The sequence below is a fragment of the Myotis nattereri genome, assembly GCF_964212035.1.
Source record: "Myotis nattereri genome assembly, chromosome: 7".
NCBI classification, from domain to species: domain Eukaryota; kingdom Metazoa; phylum Chordata; class Mammalia; order Chiroptera; family Vespertilionidae; genus Myotis; species Myotis nattereri.
Window position 1 is genome coordinate 15629394 of NC_138082.1, and position 13976 is coordinate 15643369.

General features: G+C 40.2%; 1 protein-coding gene across 1 annotated transcript in view; it reads left to right on the forward strand.

Moving 5' to 3' along the window:
* Window positions 1-13976, forward strand: part of MAP2 (microtubule associated protein 2) — a 231955-nt gene that overhangs the window by 192569 nt on the left and 25410 nt on the right. The window contains exons 9-12 of the mRNA XM_081095227.1: window positions 6977-7222; window positions 8968-12693; window positions 12896-13102; window positions 13272-13406. Coding sequence (XP_080951353.1) covers window positions 6977-7222; window positions 8968-12693; window positions 12896-13102; window positions 13272-13406 — 4314 coding nt within the window. The remainder of the gene's footprint in view (window positions 1-6976; window positions 7223-8967; window positions 12694-12895; window positions 13103-13271; window positions 13407-13976) is intronic.

The following is a 13976-nucleotide window of genomic DNA, read 5'->3' on the forward strand; positions in this document are numbered from 1 at the left end:
GGATTCAATTGAGTTCAATAATTTTGGAAAATATGCTTTGTATTAATTATCAAACATTTTAAATGCTGTTCTTTACCAAAGGGGGACCATGAAACCTTCCACTAAAAATAACTTAATATGTTCATTACTGTCATTTATGAGTATGTATTTATTATAATCAATGTAATATTAATAATTTCCAGAACATGTGCTTATTCTGGGAAACATTTAAAGGGCTTTTGATGAAAAAATTAAACAGTAGTCACACTTAGAAAGGAAACGCAGGTATAGTAAAATGAATACTAAGCTAGGTAGGATGTTTTCAAATTAATCTCCTTTTTCTTTTTGGCCTAACCATCATGGTTGTTATTTGGAATTTGGAAGCCCGTGCGAGAATAATGGAATCATCAGAAAACAGAACCAGGAATCTTTCTGACCTCTTCGGTTTGCTCCAGAAGTCTAGGGTGGTTTCTCCTATGTCAATGATGTGGCAGTATTATAATTGCTAATCTGAAAGCTTTCCCTCCATATCATTCCGGGGCAGCAAACCCAGTTGGCAAATGGAGGAGTCCTCAGTCAAAAGCTTGCAGAATGGGAAGGGCTTAGAAGTGACAGAGAACAATATACCGGGGGGCCAGCCACCTGCAGCCACTGGCTGTGGGGCAGAAGATGTGATGCCATGACAGACTAAAACTGCTGAGTCACAGAGACTCCGTGAGACTCAGTCTCTTATAAATGTGACTTCTCATTTATTCCCAAGGGAGCTGACATACTAAGTTTGGGTTTAACATGGCAAACCTTATTTAACCCAATATAAATTTTCAAAGGCTTTTCTTAAAAAATAGATTGTATGAAAGCAAATTAAAAAAAAAATGGATCCCTCCACTGAAACAATTAGAAGTTTAGCATTCTGAATAAGAGCCATGTAACACTACAAGTTCATAAGGCTACCCTGTTCTTTCAAATATCACAGTATTAAAATGAAATAGAATCTTTTGCAAGGGAAGTGTCCCCAAAAGCATGTGTACTTATAATAAAAGAAGGCATTCAGTTCTGACCTTAAAGAGCAAAATTAACTGTTATGAAGTGAATTTACTCTTTCATAAATCTCTCAAGTCTAGCTTTGATGTCAGATGGAAGTAACCAGCAGAGGTCCATGACCATCTGCCTGAGTGCACTGATAGATGCTGACATGTATGGAGTCCAGCACTGTGCTTGGCACACTCTCAGATATCCTCTCATGTACTCCTTCTAGCAACCTACAGGGAGAGATAGTATTCACTCCCACTTCTTGCCCAGGATGTCATGGCCAATGGATGGCTTATCCAGAATTCAAATCCAAATCCCATTCCCTCCAGCCACAGCCCCATTGCATCCCTAAAGCTGTTTCTCATCCAGGTTCTTCGTGTGTGACTACGAAAACAACTTGATTTTCCTTCAGAGGTGTTTTTTAAAAATTATTTGTTATAAACTATTGGACTAATTTCCTTTATTTTTTTCAAATTACTCTCAAATAAATAATTCATTTATTTATAATTATTATGTATCCCACCTCCATTAGGTATGAACCAAGAGCACCTGCCACACACAATTCCATAGCAAATGAGGATCTATTGTCTTCTCTCACTATCATTGGAACCACATGCACCGTTTGCTGGTCATGGTCCTCTAAGCATCACATCCCTGACACACCTCTGGGACTTGTAAAGTAGATGGATATCAGGCTCCTGGGTCCTGAACAGGGACTTGGAGGACAGACAGCTCCTAGTACCAGGAGAGAACTGGACTTGGCCAGACGTTCTTTATGAAGTTGCCTGGCTCGGGTCCAGACAAACACTACAGGGAAGCTACTTTTCCACGGCAGCCCTTACAGTTGTTGCTGCTTTTGTTGTTCTCTGGCTAGAGTCAAAGTTTTCAGAAAGACAGTACTGTTTCTCTGAAATGTTAAAGATCTAAAGTAAGACTGGGTTGTTTTCACATGTTCACTTTCAAAAAGAGCCACAGCAACAAGAAAGAGGAGGTCAAAATCTTCAAAAGGCTTAAACCAATCCAAGGAGTAGTGTCTTATACTACCAGAACTCAGCTTTAAATTCTTTAGTTTTATACTGCAGTCTGCTCTACTCCCCAGAAAATAATGTTGAACAGCAGAGAGGTGAAGATGACATTTTCATTTGTTGATGGGTCTTACAATGTGTTGAACATATTGGAAGTTTTAGAGGTAACTAGGGTACCTGGGGCGTTTACAGCCTTGGGGAGTCACTGGAGGAAATGTGAATGGGTGGGACACATGACAAGCCCAGGCCTCATGATTCAGCCAGTGTTGTAGACCAAGTTAGAGCCAATTATTTGCTCGGCTGAGAAATTGTGCCGAGTTAAACTAAGAATATCAGATGTAATTTTAGGCTTCTGCCATCCCATGATAGAATAAGCATCATAGATGAGAAAGTTCTGAGCACCCATCCAGAAACAACTTCCACAGGGCAGTCAGTAAATAATGTGTTCAAAAAGGTTAGAAGTATTCTCTCCCCAAAACGTTATTTTAGTATCCTGATGATTTCACACTTATTTCCACTTGTCAGCACCTGGTTGCTGAAAATAAGTTACTGCCTTAAAGATACAGTACATTTTCAAATTAATACTCTAATTCTGCATGCTTAAATTTAGGAATAGAAACTATACAGTTCTTATTGTTAAAAATTATGAAATTTTTAAATTATTCTCTATGTAAGTCAATAAATAATTATTAGCAAATTTAGTAATCTGACACACAGGTTTGAGATGCAGTGTCTACACCACATCTGAAACCAAGTATTGTTCATTGTCATCATCCTTGAAGCTCATTAAAATATACATGAATCCACATGTGAAGCCGACCAATCTACCCCTGTATATCTAAGGAAGTATATTTAAATAATGCATCTTTCTAAGCCAAGACACAGGAAAAGTCAGAGATGAGAGCAATTTCTTTAGCATTTAACTGAGAAATATGTAATGAGGAGGTTGAAATAGGAAAACAGCCAAGAGCCAGTAGTACAAATGAAACTGCATGGAGTAAAGTCTTGATGAATCTGAAGTCCTCCCTGTAGAAAGTCTCAGCTAATTATATCTCTGTTGAGCTTTCAGAAGAGAAATAAAGCACAAATACAAGTTTAGAATACTAGGGGCTTTCTTAAAACCCTAAACTTTCAATGACATGCAAATGAGATGTTCAAAAGGATGCTTCTAGGACTTAGCATCCAAAGAGAAAACCATGCTGACTGCACTTTTCTTAGCCAGGCAGGGAAAAAATCTTCAAAAGGCTTAAACCAATTGCATTGTAGATTTTTCTTAACAAGATTGAAATTAAACATTACTTTCTGGTTAAAATCGGAAACTAAAAATTAAATTTAACAAAAATGCTAACTATGTGAGCATCCCAGATAATTAAGGTTGTGCTTCAAACAGGACTATTTCCCCCCATCATTAAAAAGATTTTAACTACCTTCTTTTTTTTTTACTTATAAATAAATTGATATAAACACAAGAGAAATTAATCTACTTGAAAGAATATCTTCCAAAGCATGCATTTGTTTTGTAATCTTTGTGTCTATGCCAATGTTTCCGTGCTTATTCTGACTTGTTTGAGGGGAATGTATAGATAAGGTCTATTATGCAGCAGGGTGTCAGTGCATTTGATTCATTAGATCAATGACAAGATTGTTTGAAGGATAGTTTCGATTCAGTGGCTCCTGAAGCATGAAGCATTCACTGTCTCCCATCCCATCAGCTTGGTCTTGCTGATCCTTCTCCTTCTCCGCTGTGCTGCTTCCTGGCCCTGTGTGTCCTTGTGCAGGTGTTGTCTGTCCGTCTGACCTTGTGTCTGTCTTGTCCAGTTCTCCCTGCAGTTTCTTCCTGTGTGTCTGTTTGTAGATGAAGGGGCTGAGGATCAAGTGGGTCCTCTACACAGGTTCCCCAACCACGAGCCTGCCACCAGCGGGAAGAGGCGTAGACTCCTTGTCCCCTCCATCTCGGTGTCTGTGCCTGAGGATGACCCTTCCAATTCCGATGAGGAGTACTATGAGCATCCTTTGTTCAGCTCACAGTGGACTGCCTCTAGTGTGCTCCCCAGTGTCCCCGCGCAGAGTGCAGAGGCCCACTTAGGCCAGGAGAAAGGTGAACCAAGCATGGTCCCCTTTTGCTCCTCCTCCCCAGCCCACGGCTTTGACTACATGCATTATATTAAGTGTGCTTTTATATGTGGGGTGGGAGGGCTAGGAGCCTGTTTTTTCCACATGAAAGTGAAGTCCCTATATAGCTTATATCCATCCAAAGGCCTCAATAATTTATATAAAAGAAACCTTAACTTGAGGCATGTGAGAACTTCCTTTTTCTGTATTGTTACTTCTAAAAAGGAAGCCAAAAAGTGGGGGGCAGAAAGGGAGGAATCCAAAAAGGTTTAATTAAAATATGACTCCCTTCTGCTCCTTGCAAATAAATCATTCGGGGAAGAATATATTCTTGTATCCAAACAAGAGAAGATGACCCTGAATATAATTTTTCTTCCTTGGATACATAGACCAGTTATAAATAGCCATCTTTTTTAGTGCCATGTTAATATGATAGTTTCTGTATAAGGTAGAATAAATGTTATGGAATAAATGTATTTCTTCACATCATTTAATTAACTGCAGAAACTACAGAGGCTCTTCCAGGTGACTAAATCTGGGCTCACATCAGTAGAACTAAAGTGAAGGAAAAGATCCACAGCCTTTGTCATTCCAGCTTTATGAAGATGGAAGACCCTAGTTTATAATTGGCTATACTATGAGCAGTGGGCTGCAATGTGTCTCATTCTAACTAAGTAGTTTTGTAAAGAAAAAATAATTAGAGCTAAAACATTTTTGTTTAGGTGAAGAGATTATTTTCAAATAGGCAAGAATACCTTGCTTAAGTGAAGAGTTTATGTTATACTAGAGGCCCGGTGCACAAAAATTCATGCACTGGGGCCGGGGGGGGGGGGGTAGGGCTCAGCCCAGCCTGTGCCCTCTCTCAATCCAGGAGCCCTCAGGTAATGTCCAAATGATGGCTTAGGCCCACTCCCCGCTGCGCTTGCCAGCCATGAGCCTGGCTTCTGGATGAACAGTGCTCCCCCTGTGGGAGTACACTGACCACCAGGGTGCAGCTCCTGTGTTGAGCATCTGCCCCCTGGTGGTCAGTGTGTGTCATAGCAACCGGTCATTCCACCGTTCAGTTGATTTGCATATTAGCCTTTTATTATATAGGATGGGACAGTACTTAATGGGAGGTTTAATAGTTCCAAGGCAGTGTGGATAAGCTCACCGACTATGTTCCTGATAATAAACTTCTTCCAAGAGAAAGAAACAAAAAGCACCAATGACTCAGACATTCTGATGGAGAACTACAACCTCTACTCAGTGAAATTAAGTTCTTTTAATAGTGTAAATTAAGAAAATTAAGAAAAATATATGAATTTTTGAATAAGGAACATGTGGAGTGGAAAACAAACATGATTTATACAAAATCATAAAATGGAAGGCTAAAAACTTACATGGATTTGGAAAACGTAAATTAACTTGATTAGGCTGTATTTGATAAGGTGACATTAGCAGCTATATTAAAAGTCTTTTAGCTGTAATTAAAATCTCTAATTCTAACGCATTATAAAATTGCCTTAGTAAATTAGAGTCTGAATTTTTAAATGTTACTCCCATAACTAAATTATGAAAATGGAAGTGTCTGCATGCTAAATATGAGGAATAGATGAAGTAGTTCTCTCCTGCCCCCAACTCCAAGGGTATTAATATTTCTCAAAAAAGGAAACTCCTTTTCTATCTATGTCTTTCTCACAGGGCCATTTAAACAATGTATAATTGTTTCAGAGAAATTTTTAATAAGAATTTTTTATTAGCAAACTACAAAACAGCTTGTATATATTTCCTCTAAAATCTTAAGTAGTAAAATCAGATTTATTTTACTGCCATTTGAAGCACAATAACTCAAGCCCTTCATAAGTTTGTTTTTATATTTTAATTGTTAACATTTTTGCATGTGATACACACCTTTTGGGGAGATATTTTGGCAGTTTGGTTGCCACTCGGTTATCTTTCCTTGGTGGCTTTGAATTGCAGAAATAACACTTTATAGATGACAAGCACATTGTCTTTCCTATTCAGTGTCAAGGGGAACTATGCATGAACCACATTACAGAACATTTCAGGTTTAGTGTTACAAAACCAGTTGTGTCCCAGAGGCAGACTTTTCTTAGTAGGTTGAACTTGTCCCTGAGCCTTGTTTTTCAAAATATTTTACTTACTGTTTTAAAGTTTTTATATTCTCTAATATCATATGATGTAGTGAAGGTAAAATAATTTGAGTTAGGCAGTCTTGCACCATTGAAAAACTATTAAATACATTATATTTTAAATAGTTTTGGTGGACTTCATGATAAAGCTGTAAAGGTAATTGATTGGATCTTATTTTGAGACCAAAGCTTTTTTTATTCCCAGAGTTCTTTAGCAAAGTTTGCATGTTTTAAATAAAGTAATCAGAAATTCATATGTAGGGACTTCTTGCATTGGAGAAAACAGCACATGTCTAACGAGTGTAAAGTGTTTTTTTTTATTTTTCAGTACATCAGTGCATCTATCTTTTCACAACCATCTGTTATCTGGTAGCACCATCTCTTCCTTCCAACAAGCTTCTCATATGTGTGCAACTCACTGCCATTTCCACTACTGGTAATAGAGCAATAAAACCATTTCAGCTCTCAAATTTTAAGATAAATAGCCTTTTAACAAGACTTTAAAAGGCATCCTTATTAGCAGATTATATCTAAGTTTTCCAAGCACTAATTAGTATACATTGCATTAGAACAGTAAATTGCTCATCCAAATGGTAAAAGAAATCCTCCTGAGCTGAAAGTGTGCCTTGAATAATATTTCTGTTGTTGTGTGCATTGTTCTGTGGTCATGACGTCAACATCTTTTTCATCCCTAAGAAGAAGAAACGCTAGAGGGTCCAGTGGCTGAGGAAGAGAAACCTGCCACTCTTCCTGGGAAAGAGTGTGGGGCTGCCAAGGTCTCAGACCAACCCAAGGGCCTCAGTGAGGGCCAGGTGGACTCTAGTCTGGAGACCCATGTAGTTCCCGAAGAGAGTGCCCCAGCAGGGGCCCCGCAGGAGAAAAGTATAAAAGAGGTCACGGAGGTGTCTCCAGAAGTAAAAACCCCTTCCTCTGCCAGGGAAGGTGTGTCTGTCTTAGGATTTGCATGTGTCTTGTTGCAAATGATCTCTCCAGCAGCTTACCAACCTGATGCCTTTCCAATGCTATTCCATTGCCGAGTCTTCTCACGATCCCCAAACCCATGACCTAGGCTTGCGGAGCGGAGGGCGCGGCTTGCGCAGGTGCCCTGGGGCAGCTTGGTTGTCCACTGCTGCTGCTGATTCCTCCTCGTTTGACTTTGCCATGATACAATACGCTTTGCAGCCAGGCTGATGACGCTGTGTGAGCTTTTTGTCCCTCCGCCCCCTCTCATCTCAAATGTTTGCCAGTCACATTGCTAATACATGTATATTTTTATTTGTTTATTTTGGAGACAGCAATTCATATGCTTTTGTTTCAAGTCGCAGAGTTGAACTTTCGCACATAGAGGCTTAAATGATATAATCATTTTTGTTTGCAACCGCAATAGGCTCTATTTTTTTATGCTTCCATGAGGACTGGTTTGGTTTCCTTAAAAGCTCCTGCTGATGCTTCTCATATCATTTCCTTTCCATGGCAGCCAACCCCTTTGGTCATCCCCATATCTCTTGAGTTTTCATTCATCTAATATTTATTAGAAGTTCATAAACTATTTTTTTTCTATTGTTACAACAGGACACACAAGTATATAAGGTAATGATGATCCATACACTTGCTCTTCAAGAGATGACTGGATTTTATTATTTCCCCACCCCCCCCCCGCCCCAGATATTTTCCAGATAAATACATTTGGCCAACTGACCACAGTGAAGTACCTTTAACCTTAAAACACAAGTGAGACTCTTAAGCCTTCTTGATTGGTGAACAAGTTTTAAAAAAAGTCATTTAATTCCTGTGGAGCATCTCAAAGGCAATACTGGTGGATGCTTCCAGTTGATTGTGTTCCAGGGAATGAGGAATTAGGTGATGACCAAGGATTGAAAGATATTGTATAGTTGACACTCTTTAAAATTTTGTTACTCATATGACTTCCCAGTACTAACATTATAATTCAGATTTTCTTATATTTATCATAAAGACTAAGTAATATTTATTAAGAATTTTGAATCCATGATAGAAATTGACTTGTTGATTCTTAGGCCATATCATATAAAGTCAATATCAAATATTTATTAATATTCCTGAAATTTAATATTAATGAATTTTAAAAAGTTATTTCAGTAATTGTTCAGTACCCCCAAAATTTGTTAAGATAATTGAAATCATGAACTTTTATTATAAATGAATTGACCTCTGCCCATGGCCTACCAATTTACTTTTAAATGAGAAAACAATAAGTTCAGTAGAAATCAGTCCTTTTCCATATTTAGTACTATATAAACATGTAAGCATATATGTATATATGAGTTTTGCACCCTAATATTAACTACATATTAAGTATTTTTTAATTCACAATTTTTATCTGAAGAAGGAATGTAAATTTTTTCTACTACACTTCATATCACATACTGTTTAGAAGGGACTGAACAAAGGAAAAAAGAATATTCAAAATATACTCTATTACAATTTCTGTATGCATTAATTCACAATGAGAGCTCATTTTAGCAATAGTACAAATATATCTCGATCCTGACATTTTCATATTGATTTTTACATGGGTAGCATGTGTGCATGTTCCATAGTTTTTCTTTTTCCCCTGCCATTCATTTGTCATTTCAAAAATATAATTTTAAGCTTACTGCCTGAAAGCACTTGCCTATTTTTTTTAAAAATCAACCCAATTACTTCAGGTTTACTTACAGCCTCGAAGATGGAGTTCCATGATCAACAGGAATTGACTGCCTCTTTACCTGAGCCATTAGACAAGAAAGAAAAGGAGTTAGAGAATCAAAGCAAGCCTGGTGAAGATCTTAAACATGCTGCCTTAGTTTCTCAGCCCGAGACAACTGAAATGTCCTCAGATAAAAAGGACAGACAAGGCCCAGAAGAAGGAAGAGTGCCTCTCACTCTGTTTGGGCACACTCTTGGTGCCGGCCTAGAAGACTCAAAACAGAAGGCAGAACCAAGCCTAGTGGTACCTGGTATTGACCTCCCTCCAGAAACCCCAGTTCCAAAAGAACAAAAGGACTGGTTCATCGAATTGCCAATGGAAACAAAAAAGGATGAGTGGGGTTTAGTTGCTCCGATATCTCCTGGCCCTCTCACACCCATGAGGAAAAGTGATGTATTTGAGGATATCCCAAAATGGGAAGGGAAACAATTTGATTCTCCCATGCCGAGTCCTTTTCACAGTGGAAGTTTCACTCTCCCTTCAGATGTTATGAAGAATGAAATAGTTGAAGAAGCATCATCTTTTGCTCCTGCCCTATTACAGTCAGATGACAAAAAATCTCTGGAAGAAACCAGTGGCCCAGTAACTGCCAAAGACACTTCTAAAGTTGAAGAGCCCCATAAGGATAAACCTTACAAAATGGCAGAAGTACCAGCCTCAGAAGCAATTCCCTCACCCAAAGATGCCCACATTCTGGACGTAGAAGAATGTGTCCCAGAGAAAGTTTTGGAAGAAGAAAAAGGAGCAATAAAGCAAGAAAGTGTGCAGAAAAAGGAGACGCCCACCCTTAGTGGCCAGGAATCTTCACTTACTGAAAAGGAATCTCAGCTGAGGCTTGAGGAAAAGACAACCATTCCTGACAATGAAACCATGCTGAAAGGGAGTGAACCCCCCAAACCGACAGACAAAGAAACAGGTGTAATGCAGCCCTCCACAGAGCATACTTTCTCCAAAGAAGAACAGAAAAGCCAACAGCTGACCACAAATACATTAAAGCAGGAGTCATTCCCTGTGAGTTTGGAGCAAGCAGTTACAAGTTCAGCCATGGCCTCTAAAGCACTGGAGAAGGAACCAGCTGTGCTAAGTGAGAAGAATGCTATCGAGGATCTGTTTGAAGAAAAGGTTGCTGACAAAGGTAATAGAGTTGAAGGAGTTGGGGCTGCAACATTAGCTGAGCTTGACATGCCATTTTATGAAGATAAGTCAGGAATGTCCAAGTACTTTGAAACATCTGCCTTGAAAGAAGAAGTGACCAAAAGCTTCCAGCCAGGAAGTGATTACTATGAACTGAGTGACACAAGAGAAAGTGCCCAAGAGCCTTTTGATACTGTATCTCCCATGTATCAACATGGTGACAAGGGACTTCAGGCAGGTAAAGAATCCCAGCCCGGTGCTCCAGCACAAGAAGCAGGGTATAGCACTCTTGCAAAGAGTTATCCACCTGATTTACCTGAAGAGCCCAGTTCTCCTCAAGAAAGAATGTTTACTATTGATCCAAAAGTATATGGGGAGAAAAGGGATCTCCATAGTAAGAATAAGGATGATTTGACACTAAGCAGGAGTTTAGGACTCGGTGGTAGGTCTGCAATAGAACAAAGAAGCATGTCAATCAATTTGCCCATGTCTTGCCTGGATTCCATAGCCCTTGGATTTAACTTTAGTCGGGGACATGATCTTTCTCCTCTGGCTTCTGATATTCTAACCAACACCAGTGGAAGTATGGACGAAGGGGATGATTACCTTCCAGCCACTACCCCAGCAGTGGAGAAGGCCCCTTGCTTCCCCATAGAAAGCAAAGAGGAAGAGGAACAGATGGAGGGAGAAAAGGGTGCCAGAGAGGGAAATACTCAAGTTGAGACAGTGTGTGAATCGCCATTCCTAGCCCAAGATTATTACAAAAATGGTACTGTCATGGCCCCTGACCTGCCTGAAATGCTAGATCTGGCAGGCACAAGATCAAGACTAGCTTCTGTGAGTGCAGACACAGAGGTTGGCAGGAGGAAATCAGTCCCATCAGGGAATGTCATTGAGGAGAATCGTACTGGCTTGCCCCCTGTCACCGATGAAAACCACGTCATTGTTAAAACGGACAGTCAGCTCGAAGACATGGGCTACTGTGTGTTCAATAAATACACGGTCCCACTCCCATCACCTGTTCAAGACAGCGAGAATTTATCAGGAGAGAGTGGTTCCTTTTACGAAGGCACTGATGATAAAGTACGAAGAGATTTGGCCACAGACCTTTCATTGGTTGAAGTAAAATTGGCAGCTGCCGGGAGAGTCAGAGACGAGTTCAGTGCTGAGAAAGAAGCATCCCCACTATCAGGACTGAGTAGGGAGTTTGATCAGGAGAGGAAAGGAAATGATAAGCTGGACACTGTACTAGAAAAGAGTGAAGAACATACTGATTCAAAAGAACATACCCGGGAATCCGAAGAGGCTGGTGACAAAGTTGAAACATTTGGATTAGGAATAACCTACGAGCATGCTTTGGCCAAAGAACTGACAGTATCAAAAGATGCATCACCTGCCATGGCCGAGAAAGGTCTCAGCTCAGTGCCAGAGGTAGCTGAAGCAGAACAATCCAAAAAAACTGGATCAGAACTGGATTTTGTTGCAAAGAAAGCTGAGCAAGGTCACTTCGATGTTAAAATCAGCGAGTTTGGACAGATGGCCTCAGGGCTAAACATAGATGCTGCAAAGTCAACAGAGCCTAAATTCGAGGCTACAGAGGACCTCACTCTCTTATCCGGGACACCTCAGGAGGCAGGTGTGTTTATGGGTGTTGAGTCAGGCCACATGAGAGAAGGCACCAAAGTCAGTGAGACAGAAGTCAAGGAGAAGGTGGCCAAGCCTGACTTGGTGCACCAGGAGGCCGTGGACAAAGAAGAGTCCTACGAGTCCAGTGGTGAACACGAAAGCCTGACCATGGAGTCCTTGAAGCCCGAGGAGGGCAAGAAGGAAACCTCCCCGGAATCTTCTCTAATTCAAGACGAGATTGCCATCAAATTGTCTGTGGACGTCCCTTGTGCACCTGCCGTTTCAGAGGCCGAGTTAGCCCAGGATGAGAGAGCAGACGTCCAGTTGGAATCTATTCAGCCACCCAAAGAAGAAAGCAAAGAGACCCCAGGTATCTCCATCACACCCTCTGATGTTACAGAGCCGCTGCTTGAAGCCGTCGGGGCTGAACCAGCAGAAGCTCAAAATGAGGAAGAAGAGATAGAAGCGCGGGGAGAATATGATAAACTGCTTTTTCGCTCAGACACCCTTCAGATTACCGACCTGGGTGTCCCGAGTGTCAGGGAGGAATTTGTGGAGACCTGCCCAGGTGAACACAAAGGAGTGATTGAGTCTGTTGTGACCATTGAGGATGACTTCATCACTGTAGTGCAGACCACAACTGATGAAGGCGAGTCCGGTTCCCACAGCGTGCGTTTCGCAGCCCTGGAGCAGCCAGAGGTGGAGAGGAGACCATCCCCTCATGCCGAGGAAGAGCTTGAAGTAGAAGAGGCAGCGGAAGCCCAGGCAGAACCCAAGGATGGCGCCCCCAAGGCTCCGGCTTCCCCTGAGAGAGAAGTGGCTGGGCTTTCAGAATACAAGACGGAAACCTATGATGATTACAAAGACGAGACCACCATTGACGACTCCATCATGGATGCTGACAGCCTCTGGGTGGACACTCAAGGTGTGCTATTTTTTTTTTTTTAATTTTCTGCTCCCAAAGAAAATCCCATAACCTAATGGATTTTTTTTTTTCATTTTAAACATTTAAAAACACCCCTTTGTCTCTTTATTTTGCATTTTGTTCACTGGATGAAGGCTTCTGTACACTTGTTACTAATGTTCTTCTTGTTGTTCTTGTTGTCATGATTTGCTTTGATTCGCAGATGATGATAGGAGCATCATGACAGAACAGTTAGAAACTATTCCTAAAGAGGAGAAAGCTGAAAAGGAAGCTCGGAGACCATCTCTCGAGAAACATAGAAAAGAAAAGCCTTTTAAAACCGGGAGAGGCAGAATTTCCACTCCTGAAAGAAAAGTAGCTAAAAAGGAACCTAGCACAGTCTCCAGAGATGAAGTGAGAAGGAAAAAAGGTTCATTTAACAATCACTTCTTTAAAAATGTTTGTGAAGTAATTCGTTATTACTCTTTTTATAGCAGAAACTTCTAACAGTGGTAACTATGTAATGAAATTGTGTTCGGTTTTGCTCCAAGTGTTTATTTTCTCCTGATGGTGTGCTCTTTGTGTTTTCTTATTCGTAGCAGTGTATAAGAAGGCTGAACTTGCTAAAAAAACAGAAGTTCAGGCCCACTCTCCCTCCAGGAAATTCATTTTAAAACCTGCTATCAAATATACTAGACCAACTCATCTCTCCTGTGTTAAGCGGAAAACGACAGGTGACTGTTCAATTCTGCAATGTGGCTGGCAAACATAGACATGTTTTGTTTCGTTTTTGTTTTTTAAATTTCATTACCGTAGCAGCTTCTTCATTTTATTTTTCTTCCAAAAATATCTCAGTAGTCGTGAACGATTTCAGCTATTACGTGTCTTGTATCATTCTTCTTTTTTTTTTTTCCCCTCCCTGCAGAAGAGGTCATGACCATCTGTTTCTTTGTCATGCTCAGACTTAACAGTGATTGTATCTTGGCATTGTGCTCTAGTGTCACGTTCTGGGATTCCTATTTTCATTCTGTGTGTTTGGTTAGACGATGGCGATGAATATAACCGTGGTATGCATTCTCATTATTTTGCTTATTTATCTCCCTCATGCTTAAACCCATACGTATTTGTCCTATTTTCTAAATTGTTACTGCCAAATCTGTTACTGATGTTGATGAACTTACTAAAAACCACCAAGAATGCATAGTGATCTAGAGATTGAAAATGAAAAGCAAATCTGAGTTAAAATCGTGGTTGCAAAATAACTTTGCTTTGGATGAAAGAGGGGGAAGAAAAAGAAAATGAAA